This window comes from Psittacula echo (assembly GCF_963264785.1).
Source record: "Psittacula echo genome assembly, chromosome: 5".
Taxonomy (NCBI): Eukaryota; Metazoa; Chordata; class Aves; order Psittaciformes; family Psittacidae; genus Psittacula; species Psittacula echo.
Genome location: NC_137739.1, coordinates 67,239,138 through 67,256,252, shown reverse-complemented (window position 1 = coordinate 67,256,252; position 17,115 = coordinate 67,239,138). Strand labels below are relative to the sequence as shown.

General features: G+C 43.9%; 1 protein-coding gene across 1 annotated transcript in view; it reads left to right on the top strand.

Annotated features, from left to right (window-relative positions):
* LOC308221240 (exocyst complex component 3-like protein) overlaps positions 1 to 17,115 on the top strand; it is a gene marked incomplete at its 5' end in the record, with an annotated part of 58,723 nt that overhangs the window by 1,316 nt on the left and 40,292 nt on the right. Inside the window, 2 exons of the mRNA XM_080618226.1 lie at positions 32 to 242; positions 8,945 to 9,069. Coding sequence (XP_080474352.1) covers positions 32 to 242; positions 8,945 to 9,069 — 336 coding nt within the window. The remainder of the gene's footprint in view (positions 1 to 31; positions 243 to 8,944; positions 9,070 to 17,115) is intronic.

Here is a 17,115-nt window from a genome sequence, read left to right as displayed (position 1 = left end):
GACTGGGCGGGCCACCCTGGCTTCCCCTCAGGTCCGCCGTCTTTCCTGAGGAGGCGAGCAGGACGCTTCGCGGTCTCGAGGGTCCCTCCGGTGTGGGACGGGCCCGTGCAAGCTGGTGGTGTCGGGCCCGAGTCCCGCTCTCGCTGTCCGCACGCAGGCAGCGCGGAGCAGGCCGAGGGAGCCTGTATCCCCACTGCAGTCCGGGGCAGCCAGGCCGCGGCCGGCCGGGCCTGGAGCGAGGCGTAGGAAGCAGATGATGGAGGCAGAGCCCAGAGCCTCCAGTGCTGTAGGGATGAAAGCTTGGGTGGGTTTCACCTCGGAATTGACCGGCAATGACTGAATGCTTTACATTTGAGCAACTGCATTGCAAAGTAACTTAAAGCAGTTACGTTGGTGAATAAGTTGCGTTCTTCCTGATTTCAGGGAGCAGGAAAGAGCCTATGAACTTCAGTGTCATAAAGACTCAGCTTTGGGTAGCTCTGGGTGCTTAGGCTACCTAGTGAAGGATGGTGCAATCGCCATGCGTATAAAATCTCTATTCTTAATGTGAAACCTTCCTTTGCTAGATTGGGACCCTAGATGAAATATATATTTGGATTTGCATTCACTTTAAAAGCAGAAAACTTCTGTCATTTCTTCCCTTTGCTCTATTCTTTCCCAATGTGTTCCATCTTAACTCTTCCAGTATCACAGGAGTTACATATTTTGGACATTTTAGAGTGTGAATAATATTAAAGTGGCAAAGAACCTTTTTTTTTTTGTTTTATCAATTGAGTGATGAGCCAGCTGTCTTACCCCTATAAGCACTCCCCAGCAGGAACTGTCACTGTGTCTCACTGAATAATGAAAAGCTTGATGGCTGTGTGGGTGTATAGAGGAAAAGAGAGGGAAGGAAGATAAATACTAGTAGTGAAATGAAATAATGTCATATATTCTAAATCTCTTCCTGCCTGAAGTTAGTTTTGAAACATAGGTTTCTTGGCTGACTTTGATAACATGATGTGGTCAAAGGAAACACCCCTCCTGTTGAACCTTCAAGTATATCTTGAACATTTCTGGTGTGATATGCAAAAGTACTGCATTCAAATATGAAGGTGTTTGATAAGTGAGATTTTCTAAGAAATCATAAAAGCTGGGCTATCATGAACACTTTCAGTGACACACAACAATAAAAATCGTGTTCCCTCAGCTGGAGCAACCAGAGGTAAATGTGCACTTCTGGGTGCTGTCTAACAAGGCCCTCCTGTGTGATGACTGCTGTGCCAGTTATAGGTCTCTTTCCAGCCTATGGAATGGCAAATCTTTGTAGCCAGGACACCATCCTCTAAAATGTCATGTGACTCTGTCTTGGACTGCACTGTCTGCATTTGAAAAAGTTAAAAATTCTTCAGTATATGTTAAATGTTTCACACTGCAACACTTTGTAAAATGTGTGAAAGGGTTAGGGCAAAATAAAGATCCTTCTCCAAAATATGGGAGGCTTTGGCAGTTACCATGAGGGGAAAAATATCACAAAAATGTGGGAGGCAAGAAAAGCACAGCAGGAACTCCTTTGCTGTGAAAATACACAGCGTGTATGACTTGCTAAATGCCTCCTGTCTGTGGCTTTAGTTCCATGCTACAGCACCTATGAGGTTAATAAATTACAAGTGTTAAAGCATACTGCTGCCAACACCACTTTATTGAGCAGCAAAAGGGAAATGAGACCCTGGATTTGCTGCTGTTTGACATAATGAGTAACTATATAGTATATGTATTTTATGTAGTATATAAATCAACATCATTAAGTTAAAGAGTTACCTTTTAAGATAGTGTTCCTTCTGCAAAAACAGCAGGTCCCATCCAGATGCAGTCATATGATATTCTCCTGGTTTATGCAAAACAAACTAAAATTGTGGATTATTGTCTTCTTGGTGCATACTTGTTGATTTTTTTCTCACCAGAACAATTAATTAATATTAAATGTTGGATCCCAAATAGTTTTACTCATTCTTCATTTTTATAGTTTGTTCATTTTAGTATTTTGTGTCTCGGACAAGGCAGAAAAATACTTCCTCTCTTCCCACTTTAAAATGTCATGGTTTCACAAATCCTGAAGTTCATCATTCACATTCTTTTTGTGACCTTCAAAATGCAGACTGTGTGTGTGCTTTGCTTTTCATTGGTAGAAGTTAAATAGGTTTTAGATATACTTTTGTAGTTAAGACATTTTAAATGGCATTAGTAAGTCACATTTTGGAAGTGGGTTCATGTCTGAGGAAGTTTTCCACAGTGGACCTTAGGGCATGTTTCATTATCATAGGAATGATTTATTATCATTGGTTCAGCCTTGAACAATTCAAGTTTGTTCTATGTTGCCTTGGTCAGTTTTTATTAAAAATAACAAAGAGTCAATCTCTTTGATAATGCAGGAGAATAAAAAATCTTATTGAAAATCTTAGTGTATGTATTTAAGAAGTAAATCTTCAAAAATGGGCATTGTAATGATGTGTGTTTATTTTCTCTGATAGACAACTTCGTGTCCTGTCTGTGGTTTATTCTTCAGCAAGTTTGTTATCTATTAGTGATGTGGTTGGCTAGAAACATGACCCTATTTCAATGCCCACTTGGTAACCTTGCCCTTGAAGAATGTTTTTTTCCTGATGTAAGCTGTACAGTGGCTGTTTCAGAGCTGTTGTTTTGTCCGGTGCAGGCAGGGACCTTTAGAAGCTGTGTTAGTGATTCCTCATTGTGCCATCTTCATGCTTTGGCTGTAATATCAGTAATTTAAGGAGATGGAAGGAGGGCCAAGATCGTGTACAGTTACACTGAACCCCGAGTAGCAATAGCCTTTCTTCTTCCTATCTTGCAATGTGTAAAGAAAGTTTAATTATTTACATGCCAAGTTTGTGTATGCAACCTTTGGGAAGCATGAGTCCAAAATCTGTTGGGATTGACACTAGACACTGATCAGTAGCAAGAGCAGAGGTTAATTCTGGGTTTGTTGTTCAGGAGCTCCACATTCACTGTTGTCTGCCAGTGTTCATTTTGGGGAGGCTCACCTTGTGAAATGCCTTCCTTTCCATGTTCTATAACATTATTGTTCTTGTGTGCTATTATTAGTAGTTCAGGAATTAGTAAACATGGGGAAAAAAAGGAGAGCAAATGCATGATGTTAGATACACATATAGCCATTATTTATGGTAGTTATTTTTGTGGCTTCTATTACTGTGCAGAAATGCTAAAATCTCCCAGCTACTCTTTGGGTGTGAGTGCCCTGAAAGGGCTCAGTGTTCAGCTGACAGCACGAGGCAGGTCCTGCCCCAAATCTATTGTTACCATCTCTGTAGACATGGTGAGGCTCCCTCCTACCTTCCCTCTTTCTCTCCAGTGTGTGTCTGCCTATGTAAGGGAGGCACATCAGCAAGGAGAAGCAACCAGCTTTCTCTGCAGAATCTAAACTATCATTTGATTGCTGTAAATGCTGAGGGGAAAAGACGCTTTTTATGTATCCCAGGTTCCCTATTGGGATGCAGTGTGGGAGTTGAGTAGAGGCTGGCTAGATAAGGGAGCAGTGCTAAGGGGGTACTGGGCCTGACTCTCCAGTTCGTGCTGCTTAATGTGAGAGCTTCTTCTGGATGCATCTTTTCAGGAATACTCTTTCCAAATAATAGTAATAATGTGTCTTTTCTTAGACCAACTGGTATATCTGGAAGGACTAGCAAGCTTCCTGAACAGTTGAGTAATGCCTGACCACGTGGGCTGAGAGAAGGGCTAAAGGTTGTTGTGTGCATTGCTCAGGTTTAAGCAGTGCGTATCTTAGCAATGCATTAGAAAAGGTGGTGTTTGGCCTATCAGGCAGCATGTACTCAATGGCCATTTGAGCAGTCTCACTGTATCTGCTAGGATACCATGGGTTTTCGTCATGGTGTTTATTTTTCACATGAACATATCAATTTGCTGCGTGTGTCCTTTTCTGTGCTGGTGATTTTTCAATAGTGTACCTTTACCTTTGGCATTGTGCTTGGCTGGTTCTTTGACTGTGGGAGGTGTCTGTTGGGAATTTTACAGGCAGTAGTTATTTGGATGAAAAGACAAAATAAAGCATCGTTTTGAGCAAATAAAACCAGGCTGTCTGTGATTAAATAAAGGCTAACTCACAGAAACAAATTAAGAGTGCAGATGGGGTGGAAGTTCAGTCGGGGTGGAAGTTCAATCAGGAGATGAATTCAGCACATCACAGTTCGGACCACATTTCACACTTCCTGTGAAAGAGGGATGCCCCAGCTTGGAGAGCTGTCTTCATATATCTCAGCAGTATGAGGAAGTGTCGGTGGTAGGAATTGGAGAAGGCAGGTTTCCTCAGTTTGTCCAGGTAGCAGCTTTGGCTTTGGGCTTAACTGGCAACCACTAGCATTATCCAGCAGTTGCATGCTTGTGGTTGGGAAATCTGCCTGCTACATTTGTATGGCTGCTGAAAGAAGTGCATGTAGAAGATAAGGAGTCCCTGAAGCATATATCTTCCAGCGAAAATGTGCTGTCAAAGCTGCCTGCCTGTTCATTATGCCCAATAGCAACCACTGCATTTACATTTCATACTGCTACTTGTCATAGCCAGGCTTCAGACATTAAAATCTGTCTGCTTGTGCCTTAAGTTAAATCTCTCTTCCAGTATCATTTTGGTGACTTAAGCTTTCATTTCCATTTCATTAAAAAAATTGCTCAGGTCTTCTGCAGCTATTGTGTGCTTTTCCAACACCTCCACATGTACATATGTTCTCTCTCATCCATTTTCTTTGGCCTCTTATGGCCTGGCAACCAGGGTTCTGATTATCACTGTTGATTTCCCAGCAGATCTTAACTCTAAGTAGTAAAAAAGGTAGAAATGAGTGCTTAGTTACCTATCAGCTTTCTACTTTTCCTAAGAGGAAGGTGTGGTAGTTCCTGGTTTTGTGAGCCTGTCTCCTGAACCTCCTCCAAGGCTAGGGAGACCTTGAAGATCCTCAAGGCTCTCAGAAGTCCTTCTCCTGTGGGCAGAAACATGTAGCTGCAGAGCTAGTTTCTAGGTGTCTGCACTGCTCGTTGCAGCACATTTTGTTCTTCTATTCTGCTCATTTTAGCATGGAGGAGTTTCTTTGCTTTAGAGTAATATGAGGGCATTGCTGGGAGAGATGGGGTTTGTAGGCAGTACTGAGACCCAGCTAAGGATTACGTTTGTGCTTCAGCTGGAAGATCTAGTAGAGAGGGTAGCCCTGATGTTTGTGCTGAAAGCAAAGGAAGGGTCTGTTTTGAAGGCAAAGGAAAATCTTTATATTCTCCAGAACTAAACCTTTGAAGGTGCTGCTTGGCCTGGAGGGCAGAACCGTGCGTTTGGAAACAGACAGCTACACATATAGCAGGAAAAGTTTTGTTTCCAAAGTCTGATATTATACCCCTCACAGACTTGCCTCTCTTGGAACACTAAAGGTATTTTTCAGGGCATTTCAGGTTTTGTAGTGGATAATGTGAATTTGTATGTTGTAATTCATAATTTGCTGCATGTTTGGTATGTTCTGCCTTAAGCTTGAATGCAGCTGGTGCAGGCCTCTTAATAAAAGTACAGGGATTACCTTTTGTAATGAAGCAAGTAATATATGACTGCACTGCAGTGTCAAAGTCTTTGAATGCTCTGGTAGTTTGCAGCTCAAATATTTATGTTACTAAAGCAAATTATTGGCCAAGCAGAAAAAAAAAAAAAAAAAAAAAAAAAAAAGAGTGGTACTTAAAATAAGAAAATAGAGGCAGAAACTTTGTTCTATGGTTTGCACATGCGAAGTGTTAAGTATGCTTAGGATGTTACATAGACTAGTAGTAATATTAAAATAGCTGATAACACGCATGGTTTCCAAGAGTGGTGTAATCAGTTAAGCCTGGTTTTGGGGATTCTGTTGTGGGTAATGAAACCTGACTCAAAGCACTAATAATATCTCACTCTACCCATCTACCCGTGCCTCATGTACCTGACTATCAGTGTATTTGGAATTATCCAGGGAGCTCAGGAGCAGGTAGCTGGGGCTGAAGAGACAGGCGGGTGCATACATGCACATAGATACATACAACATGATTGCATAAATCTTGCTTGTTTAAGAAACAAGGCTAAAAATACCCTTGAATGTGAGTCCAAGTCAAACATGGTGTTGACTATAGTTTATCATGGTCTTATAATGTAGATTTTTTTCTTTTTGAGATCAACCAACCAGGCTACATCTGAAGGCAGAAATTTCTTACAAGGATATTACCACCTTGAACTGTTTTTAAAATGAGTGTTTGAGAGGCCTTAAGATACACAGTTGGGTCAATGAATGCTTGAATTCATAATGGAGGCTGAATTTTGCCTTGAAGAGCGAGGATGTTAAGACTCTAAGAAACAAATCTTGTCTCCATTGATTGGTTTTGAGCCCTTTACTTGAGATAGTTTTGGGAAACAAGCTTTCCTGAAACAGGCATTTTCACAGAGTTGAAGGGATCTAAAATAAATGCTAATAACATGATTTGTGGCTACCACACTCATCTATGGTACCAACCACTGGATTACATTAGGTGGTAGTTGTAAACATTTTGACAGTGTGACTCTTTCAGAACTTGATTTTAGGATTCCAAAGTCATTGTGTGCGTGTGAGATGACTGGTATAAAGCATTATTCAGCCCTTGGGAGTCTAATTTATACTGACTTCACTCATGTCCTTAACATGCCTTTTTGTTAAGTTAAGCCTTATTTGCACAAATACTTTTAAGCACAGTAGCATTTTTGCTTCAGTACCTGATGTAGTCATGGGGCATCTGAGTAAGCTGTAACTCATGGTTGTGCAGTTCTCCGTGGATTTTGTATGTGGTATGTCTTCTCTACACTGAAGCACACAAAGTAGGACCTCTTAAAGCTGCTCACAACCACACCACCCTCTGAAAGACAAGATATTTGAGAAGAGTGAGACTGGCTGTTTTCAATGTTGCTTTGCTTTAGCTCACCCACAGTTTGTTTTGAATCATTCTCATGAATGATTTACTGTTCTCTTTGTATCATGTTACACTTCAATTGTTGTCTCCAGAAGGCAAAAAACTTTCAAAGGGTTCTTTAGGGTTTAATGTATTGTTTGTCCTAGATATTGGGCATGACTTATTCAGAAGTGTGTAATAAATACACAGGTCCTCTTATTTCTCCTTGTTTGCACAGGGGTCAGATTAATAGATGTCTAGGTGATGGAGGAATTCTCTGTTCTAGATGAAGTTAGGGAGAGTGTGTGCATGTACGTAGGATCTTGAAAGTTGTAAGCAAATGCTTGGGAGCTCATTCAAGTCCTTGGAAATTCACCATTTTACACCAGTGGATAATGTGCCAGTTTAACTTGGAGACTTTACTTCTGGGATGTCTTTCCTGATAGTAGCTTTGTGCATTTATCCCTGATTATGGCATATAGATGTAATACTTTTTTCTTCAAAGATGTATGCTTATAAATGGTTGGCTTTAGTTTGTAGATATCCGGTGCTTTTAGGTAGTAGCAGCTACTGTGTCTAAAGAAGGCACTCATTTTCTTTGCCTTTTTTTTTTTTTTTTTTTGCTGGTGCGCTACGACAAGGAGTGCTGCAACAAGGGCTTTTGATAGTTTATCTGCTGCGAGGGTGAGCCTCTGTGTGAGTCTGCGTGCTCTGGAAGGTGTTTACTAGTACACTCTTGATAAATCTTCTTTTCATTTTACAGGTAACAAACTGGGAATCTCAGTGCCACTGCTGCTCTCACAGAGACTTGTGGTGAACAGCTGAGTCATACAGGTGAAGCCTGAAATGTCTCCCCTTGCAGATACAAGGGCATCCCATTGCGTCCTCTGCAGAGAGTCCTGAGCTACTGTGTTCTGCACCCTGCAAAGTGTTTGGGCGGGCAGGAAGGTGAATGACTTGGCCCCTGCGCCTTGTCCAGCAGTGTGCTAATTCTGGTGCTCAGGGAGGCAGATCGCTTACAGCTTACTCAATCCCTGGAGCTGCAGGGAAGCGGGCAAAGCAGTGGTGGGCTGCCAAGTCACATCCTGCTAGCTGGGTTGCTTGAGAGTCAGCACAAACCTTGTTATCCCCTGCTATGGAGTAAACTGCTCAGTAATGTCTCCTCTTTCCCTAGCAAAGGTCTTAAAGAGGCAGCTCTGTAGCTTACTTTGGGTTGTGGCAGATTTGGCTGATTTTGGCTGTTTACTTACTGTGCTCCAGGTCTGCAAACAGTGTTGCGTCTGCCATAGTGATTCCAACCTATGTATTTCTGCTGAGAGATCTTTGAAAGACTGGTCAGTATTGGAGAGGTTTGTCTCCTTACATCTGTGGACTCTGTGCAGGGCTATTGCACAAGAAGCTGCGCAACATATTCTTACAAACATATTCTTCCAAAAACCTGCTAATGAGAATGAGTGAATCAAAGGGGAGTTATTAGTCATGGGTTTCCCATGGCAGTTGCTTTCAGGGAGCACTGACTAATGGCTGCTTCCCAATGAATAAATAAAATTATTAGATAAAATGAAGTCAAATTCTTAAGCCTTTACCCGGGACCAGCTAAGCTTTAGCCATTTTCTCTGACCACTTTTGGAAGCTTTGCATACATCACTTGTGTGTAAGAGCTGTGCCAGAACTGTGAAGAGCCCCATATGTCTTAACTCATGCTCTTACCGACTTACACTAACCGTGTTTAAAGCTTTTTAGAGGGTCTGTCATTGTGCACAGTCCATGCTAAGGCACTGAGGACAGACAGGATTGCGTTCATAAATCCTGCTTTGAAAACCTCTTCATAATATGTGCTTAGAAGAAACACCTGATTTATTTATTTTATTTGTCCTTTGGCTGTGACAGAATGCCCAGTCATGGGTTAGAATCAAGCTGGCCAAGTCCCAGTACAGAGCAATTTGCAGCTCCATTTAAGTGACTTCAGTTTATTTTGGCCATATCTCTGCAGCATTTCCCAGAGCCAGTCATCTGTGCTTCAGCTGATCAGGGTGCAAACTGAACTCTGGCTTGCCTGGCTGAGCTTGCCAAGAAAAGCATTAGCTAAGCAGAAACAGCTTGTAGCTGAGGGCAAAGGTGAGCATGCATTAAGTATCCAAATCTTGATACAGAAAGGATGTAGCTACACTCAAAACAGGGGAAAGGGGACTGCGCAGACAGACTGTCGCCTGAGGTGACCCAGGAGTGCAGTGCCGTGCTGCTTACCAAGAAAGGCATCTTTGTCTCCCTGCATTATGCCTGCCTGTTGCAACTGAGATGCAGAACAAATGAAAGAAACCCACCTATATGGCCTTGGCAACATTTTTCTGTTTTGTGGAGTTGCTTTGTTGTGCTCAGAAAGGCCTTGAATGTGTTGGACTGTTGTGTCTATCTCAGCCCTAGCCAAGTAGAGAGATTTGTGCAGCTGGCTATGCAGTTCCCTATTCCTTAATGTGCAGGCTAGGGGATAGGGAAGAGTGGCTGGGTGTTGAAGCACCTTTCTAACAAGAGAATTCACTGCTGAATCACATCTGGGAAACAGCAAAAAGGAGGCTGAAGTTCTTCCTCTGTGTCTCGAAAGGATTGGGGAGCAGAGGTAGGGAGGAGACCTTTAACTATCACCTACTCCTTCAGCACTGGCTGGCCTGTCTACCTAATCCTATGTCATACAGCATGACAGCATTTGTATTCCTCCCTTGTTCCCATTTAGATTAGAGCTTGACCAGTGTGACCTGCCTTTCCAGACCTCATTTTGAACATAGCTAATGCAAGCTTTGCTCTGGCAGAAGCCCTGCTGTGTCTGTGAGTATCCCTTAAAGAGACAGGGATACAGTTTTACAAGGAATGCCCTTATCAGAGTGCTTGGACTTCACTTGCATATGCACAATTCTTTCTTGTCCTGACAAGGCTTTGCCACTTTGGTAAATTCAGTCTCTAACATCCCCCCTGCCATAGGCTATAGATAACATGATAAAATGGACTTGACTTCCAGTTACAACTGGTTTTCTTTTCAGACTGTCTTTCATATCTATTTCTGCACTGTCAAAATGGTCTGTGGACTGTGGGCCTTGAAGTCATATGACTGAACATGAGAGATATCAGTTCTGTGTTTCCCTGAACTTTGGCAGCATTGAAAAGATTGGATTTATAACTTGACCTCCGTATTTACCACATGCCTGTTTGGCAAAATAGTTTTCTTGAATGGCATACACCAGTTCTAAATTCGGCTCAGTGCTGTTTGGTGGGGCTGTTTTGTGGAAAGAGGTATCTTCATCCTCCTGCAGCAGGGAGGGTTCAGCCAGGAGACACCTTGGGTGCTGGCATGAGGTAGTCCTGGCTGCTGCTAGGGAGAATCAATTCTAGCAGCCGAGAATGTCTAGAATATAATGTTTATTTCTTTCAGTTGCACCTGCTTTGGTGTCCAGCAGGGACAACCTCTGAGCCCATTGGCATGACAGTAGCTTTGGTCACTTTTGGAAATCTGGGACTATGTGGGTTCAAAACTGCACCTTTTGCATGGAAGGGCTGAGATAAGCTGCTTATCTGAGCTCCAGCCTTGTGTCTTATTTGAATGTTTTCAATTTCCCATTAACTGTGGAGCTTTAAAAGTTAAACAGCAAGTCTCTTCAGACCCTCTTCTTTCTTTGTTGCGTTCATGTTTGTTCTCATTGCAGCTCCCTAAGGAGAAAACCAACTGCCATTTGCAGTTCACCACTGTGTTTTACATTTATTGCCTCGATTTTGCTCTCTCTCAAAGCATGAGCCCAGCTGACCAACTTCTTATCAGTTTGACAGGCCGTGACTGTTGTCCTGGTGACCTGTGTAGTTGCACTATCATCATGTACAGAAGGCAGCAAAAGTGATGCCTCGACCTGTGGGTGTAGCTGTGTATGCACGTGATATGCCAGTAAGTCACGAAGATAAGATCCAAGTCTCGGTCTATCTATGTGAAAGATGAAGTAAAAACAAAATGGAAAAGCATGCAAAGTTAATAGCTATAAAAGAAGAAATGGGAATGTGTGTAGGAGTTGAAAATGCTCAGCTCTTCTCAGCATCTGATCTGTGTACCTGTAATTTAGTGCATTTGTATTTGAGGAGGCTTGCCCACCAGCCTGCTGTCTTTTTGCCTTTCTGTCTTTTTCTAACCATTCCATTTCTTCCATTTCCTACTTATGTTTATGGACATGAGAAAAAGTACTGTTAGTAACACTTCTGAGTCACATTTCCCGTCCAGACACACCATGCTTAACCCATTCATATGACATATACACATTCCTGTACAACATCAACTTTAATTCACTGATGTTTCATACAAGTCAATCAGACTGATTTTGTGGTGCCCTGTCACGGATTATCTGCTAGGTGCTAACAGAATGCCCTACTATGAACATCATACAATCCAAGTGGAAGACAAGGAACAACAGATGGAAAGAGGTGGGTAAGGGAGCACAAAGAAACAGTGAGACATCATTACTCAGCACATAGGCAACAGTGTCAGCACACCAGCTGCCTAACACTTGGGACAGCTTTTGCAGGCTACACAGCGAGTTCTTGTTTCAGCTTTGGCTGGTTTGCTTAGATATTGTCAGCTTTCAGCCATCACAGACAACGCGGAATGGGTAACCGAGATAAAACCAAATCCTGGCTAGTCTAAGCTATAGGTTAGTTCAGGGGTAAGAACATAATTGGGTCTTCTACCTGTGAAAGATATGTAACAAGCCTGCTGGTTTCTGTGCTGAACAAGGACAGCTTTAACCTGCTTGGGTTCAAGCTGGTGTGCCCTGTGTTACATGTACAAGTGGCATGGTCGTGTAGCTGCGGTTGCTGTGGGGAAGAAGTGTCTGGGTAATCCCCAACCTAGCTAATCTTCTGTGGCTAATTGAGAGTTGTATATAGCTGCTTTACTGTAAAGGCTGGCCTTTCTGAACACTTATTCCAGGCATAGCTCCACAGACATCAACAGAGTTCTGCACTAGACTCAAAATCGTGGGAAGGTATGTCTGATCTGCTGCCTGGCTTGTTCTGCTTATAGATCTATGCCCTTAGCATTTCTCTTGCCTGTGTTTGCTTATCTGCAGCCTCCAGAGGCCTTGCAGCAGACAGTATGCTCCGCTAGACCTGCCCACCCTCTGCTCACATCTGTGTATCTCCAAACAGCCTGCATGGGAGGTGGGTTGTGGGAAGTGTTGGGAGGGGGAGCTGATGCAGTGGATCTGTCTCCTAGAACAGTCTCTATAGTGATAACGCTTCAGGGCAGGCTGTGTTTTCAGTGGTGGTCAGTAGGGAGAACTGATATGCTTGTGAACAACATGAGTCAGCCCCCATGCCAGGGCTCCCACGGGGAGATGCCACATCTCCTGGTTGACGGATCAGGGCCCTGCTGACTAGTGAGGAGAGTTTTAAGGATGTTGTGGAATGGAGCTTCTGTCATGTAAAATTCATGGTGCTAGCAGGCCATTGTAAAATAAACATTACCCTCCCTAAAAAGACACAAAGTCTTGATTTCATGTGTAAAAAGTAAAAATCTAGCAAGGGGTGTTTAAAGAAAGAGAGAATTCAGGGCTGTCTGGTGTGTGCCTGGCTGATGTGACCCTGAATCTCTCTCAGCAGCTTTTCACTGGAATGACGCATGCATGTTGCCCATGAGGAAACATAACAGTGAGGGGAACATCACTTCAGTTAGAGGAGAGGACTAGTGTGTTCTGGTTAGCAGAAACAGAGGAGTTGCATTTCTCACCTCTGCAACAGCTTCAGCTTCTAGGGTGGCTTCATGAGCTTCAGTGACACAATGCATGGAGCTGGTGGGCAGCAGGGCAGACCTGCACCTGCTCTCTTGTTACAGGACAGCTGATAACTTGGCTCTCATTACACTTCTCCTTCTGCTTTTTATTTGCCTGCCTATTGTCCTGCACTCATTAGTACTTCTTCTGTTACTGAGATCAGACTGTTTTCCTTGGGCCTTTCATAACTCTCCCAGGTGTTGTATATATTGAAATTTCCAAGGGCCTTGTAAAAGTCCCGTGTCCCTTGAGCTAGTAGGGCATGATTATGTGGCCCTTCCTTTGTAACATGAGTTCTTCCTCTTATGGGAAGCCAGATAAATGAAGAAGAAGCTGTTGTTTGTTGTTGTTACAAAAGGCTCTTGAGATAAATGGGAATCTGGCACCAACAACTAATTGTGTAATTTCAGGAGGGTGACTGAAATGGCTGGAAATGAGTTTTTGTTGCTAATGAGTGCAGTGAATAATTGCTGCCTTTGGCTCTTTTTTAAGGCGGCATTAGTTTGCTGGTTTTAACAATAAGATAAAGAACACGTCTCAGTGACTAATAAAGTGCATTTTGTTTTCATATGAATTGATCCAAAAAAGTATATTTACAGAAAATACAGTGCAATGTCACATGTAATGTTTGCAGGTGGTAGGTAGCAGAAGTGACCCATGTGAGCATGTGAGAGTCTTATGAGGGATGGGAAAAAATGGAAAGTTGGGGTTATAAGAAGTTGTCTTCGTGATATTTATCCCAAATGGTGGTTTTCCTGGAAGCAATGTTAGAATCATGTGGCACAGCAGCATTAGATGGTGACACAGTGATGCATGGCTAACTCTCAGGCCATTCCAGCAAGTTTGCAAGGTATGTTTCATGTTCCTAAAACAGCCCTGAGCATCCCTGCACATAATTCTCACTCACTGCCCCTGAAACACAGAGCTGAGTTCCCATGCTGTGCCACCTGGAAGACAGCCTACCCGTTCCCCATTCATTTGTGCTGTTTCTGTTTGCAGGAAGATCTACAGTTACCTCCCCTTCATAGAGGCCATAGTTCGTGTAGCATTATATACAGTGCGTACCTAATGCTCTGTGTCAGCGTGGTCTTTGCTGGTGAAAAAGTTATTTGTAGTTTGGAAGCTGAATTGGATCTGGTCTTGTTGTCTCTGTCTCTGCCTATGTTGTTTCTTTCGAAGTTCTTGTTTCTTTTTGGAGGGATTCATCGAGGTGGTACCAGCAGTTAGCTCAGGGAGGAAGGGCTGCCTGGGATGGAAGCTTCAGGGCTTGAGATCAATTACAAGTGATGGATGAAAGCAGATTTTCTGAATTTGAGTGTATGCAATACCATCAGTGTTCGTGGATTGACAGAAAGGAAACTGGGACCCCAAAAAAGCCCTAGTTCCTGGGTGAGCACTGGGTCCTCCCAGCCAGCTCAACTCCTTCCCTTTCCCCCCGTCACAGGACCAGCATATGCCCATGCTTTCACCCTCTCAGCAGCAAGATCTGATGTTGACAGTTTTGAAGCCAAGAGCCAGCAGTGTCTCCCAGCCATGCAGAAGCCCTGGCCTAGTGGTGGTATCCTGGGGGTTGGGCACGAAGGATTTCCATGTGGACTTCCCTCCTGCCGAGGTGACTTGCCCCAGGGCCCTTGTCAGATGTGCAGCCCATTGAACTGATTCATGAGCCGTCCCGCTGACCGTGCAGATCATATACATGTGAATTGTTTCATGTGAGTGGAAATTCAGAAGACCTGTGTGCCTGGAGTCTAGGTTTTGACACTTTTTGTGGTGGTTAATTTCTGGAAATTTAACCTGTGGTTCATCTGCTCTGAAATACACACATTGACATCTGAGCTACTTATTCTGAATTTCTTCTATTGTTGGTGGAGAGAATTAGGCAGTGCTGGTATGTTGTTTGACGAGCCTGTTTTTGATGTCTGTTTCTGCTTGAAAGGAAGGGCACTGCTTATGCCTGTGCCTTTTTTGTCTGGTTATAAAAGCAGTCTTGGATTATCACCAGAGATGTAGACTTCTTCACACTTGCCATGCAAATTTAGTAAAAGAATTCACATCCCCAGAACTTGAATCACCTGTTAACTCACACACTTGGCAAACTCTCTGGGTTCCCCAGACAGGCCAGATGAAAACCAGGCAGATAGAGACCTGGACACAGAGGGTCCCTGCTAGGTTCCGCCTATAGGGGCCCTTTTCTCCTTGAGGAGTTCCAATCCTGGCTTGGTTGTCTGATGGATATCTATCAGGATTGTGACCGCTAACCTGCTGAATGAAAAGCTGGTACAGGATTTTGTTGCCTCAAGTTGTTTTGTTTGTGGGAATAAAGTAAGAAGAGGTCTCGGAAAATAAACTTGAATTTCTGTGGAAGATTTCTGTTGCTGAACTTGCCTCTCCTGCTGACTTTTGCCAAGATTTTGGTTTTACTCTTTCAGGAGTTGTGAAAAAATACATGCAGTGTTTTCTATCATCCTTCAAACTCTGCCCGATTCCCCACCTCTCATACTCCCCCCCCTCACATCTTTTCTGCTCCATATCCTTGTCCCTTGATACCTGCATCACTGTTTTGCTATTTCATAGCCTCTCTGGGCTCCTGTCTGGTTTGGTTTGCTCACTGCTGCATGTGCTTTGCTTTGTTGACTGCCAAGGCATGCAGCCTGCAAGGTCTCTTGATTGAGTCTGACTTCGCCTTTTAGAAAGAGGCCTGAGATCTCAGTAACCCATCCAAAAAAATTAAAATAAAACCCACGCCGAACAAGACAGACAGGAAAATATACAGGGGATCTTTCTGTGCTCTCATAAATAAAAGTCAGACAATCACATGGTTTTCTAAAAATAACACACAGAGCGAGTGTTTGGTAGGAATAATACTGACCTAGTTTGCGTGTTGCCCACATGCGAAAAATAAGTCGGTGAGGAAAACCCAACTGCATGATGTGGTATTTGCATTTGCTGAACCAGATGTGAATTGAGAGGTGGTTAGTTATATCTTATATTCTCCTCTCGGCAGCCACTCTGGAGGTTTCAAACAGAGGAAGAGGGGTGCTCTCTGACAGCATGGTCTCAGCAGTCATTTGCCTTCTGCCTGTGCTGGACATGTGGGTTGCGCCTGTGTGGTGCAGTCAGTGAGGGTCTGCATGAGCAGAAGTCCCCTTCTGTAGACTCAGTCCCTGTCTGGAGAAAGGGTGAAATATCTCTGTGATCAGAGGACCTGATGTATGTGAGGTTAGCTGTCTGCCTGCATCTGTGATGCAGATCAAAATGTTTTGATATTGACTGTCTGGCTCCTGCCCTTGTCCCACATGGCCAGCACTGCAAAATAGCCCTGGGTGGGAGCTGTACCTTTGGGGGTACAGAGGGTGTCTTGCACTAGCCCCTGCTTGCCTGCTCCTTCTCAGCCCACCCAAGAGGATGTTGCTCAGGTGCTGGCCTAGAGCTGCTCCCTGTGAGCAGCTCAGTATCAGTGACAGCAGTGACAGCAGCCATCAAGAGCTAGCATCAAGCTGGCATCCATCACAGTGATGGACACACTCAGGGTCCTCTGATCACTGGTCTGGTGAATGTTATTGGTAAATATGAAAGATTACTGGGCCTGGCATATGGAGAGGCCTGCTAGCATCTTGGGGAGATGAGGAATGTGACTGTAGACAAAATGAATCAGTAGCAGAGGCAGGAAGAAAAGGACTTGGAGGTCCTTACTACAGGGCTGACCAGCCTTTCAGTCCCTCTGAGCCACATACCGCCATAATTACATTACTGAGTGCCACACAATGCACTTCCCATCTCATGGAGAGCTGGCAGATGGAGAAGTGTCCTGTATGGTTCACTAGCAGGACATGACATTGCCTTGTCAAGGCCTCTTTTGTGTCCCAGAGGTGATGGATGTGCTCTGTGTCTGCAGTTGGATCCCATCACAACCTGGCAGTGTAGGGATCAGCAGACCTCACCAGCTCATTTCCTCTTGGCATGATGTGAACTGGCAGTCCGTGATCCAGCACAGCCTTGCTGCTGGCAGCCCAGGGGCAGGAGCTGCCTCCAAGCTACTGGAAAGCTACGGGTGGCTCTGGAGCAGCAGGCTGGCCACCCCACTGTGCGGTCATGTCCCCCATGGCTTTGGCACATCTCAGCCTCCCCATGGAGTCATGGCTGCCTGGCCTGCTGTGTATGCTGAAATGAGGGCTGCAGCCCTTTCCAGACTCTGGAATGAGAGCAGAAGCATGTGGAGGAGTGCTTTGTGCAGATTTGAATAAAGCTTTTTATGACTAATGGATGCCATCACTTTTCCTTAAGATTATATCTTCTTTCTTCCCCCACCATGACATGAATTTCTGATTCTCCCAACAGCCACGATGCTGGGAAATGCTCTCAT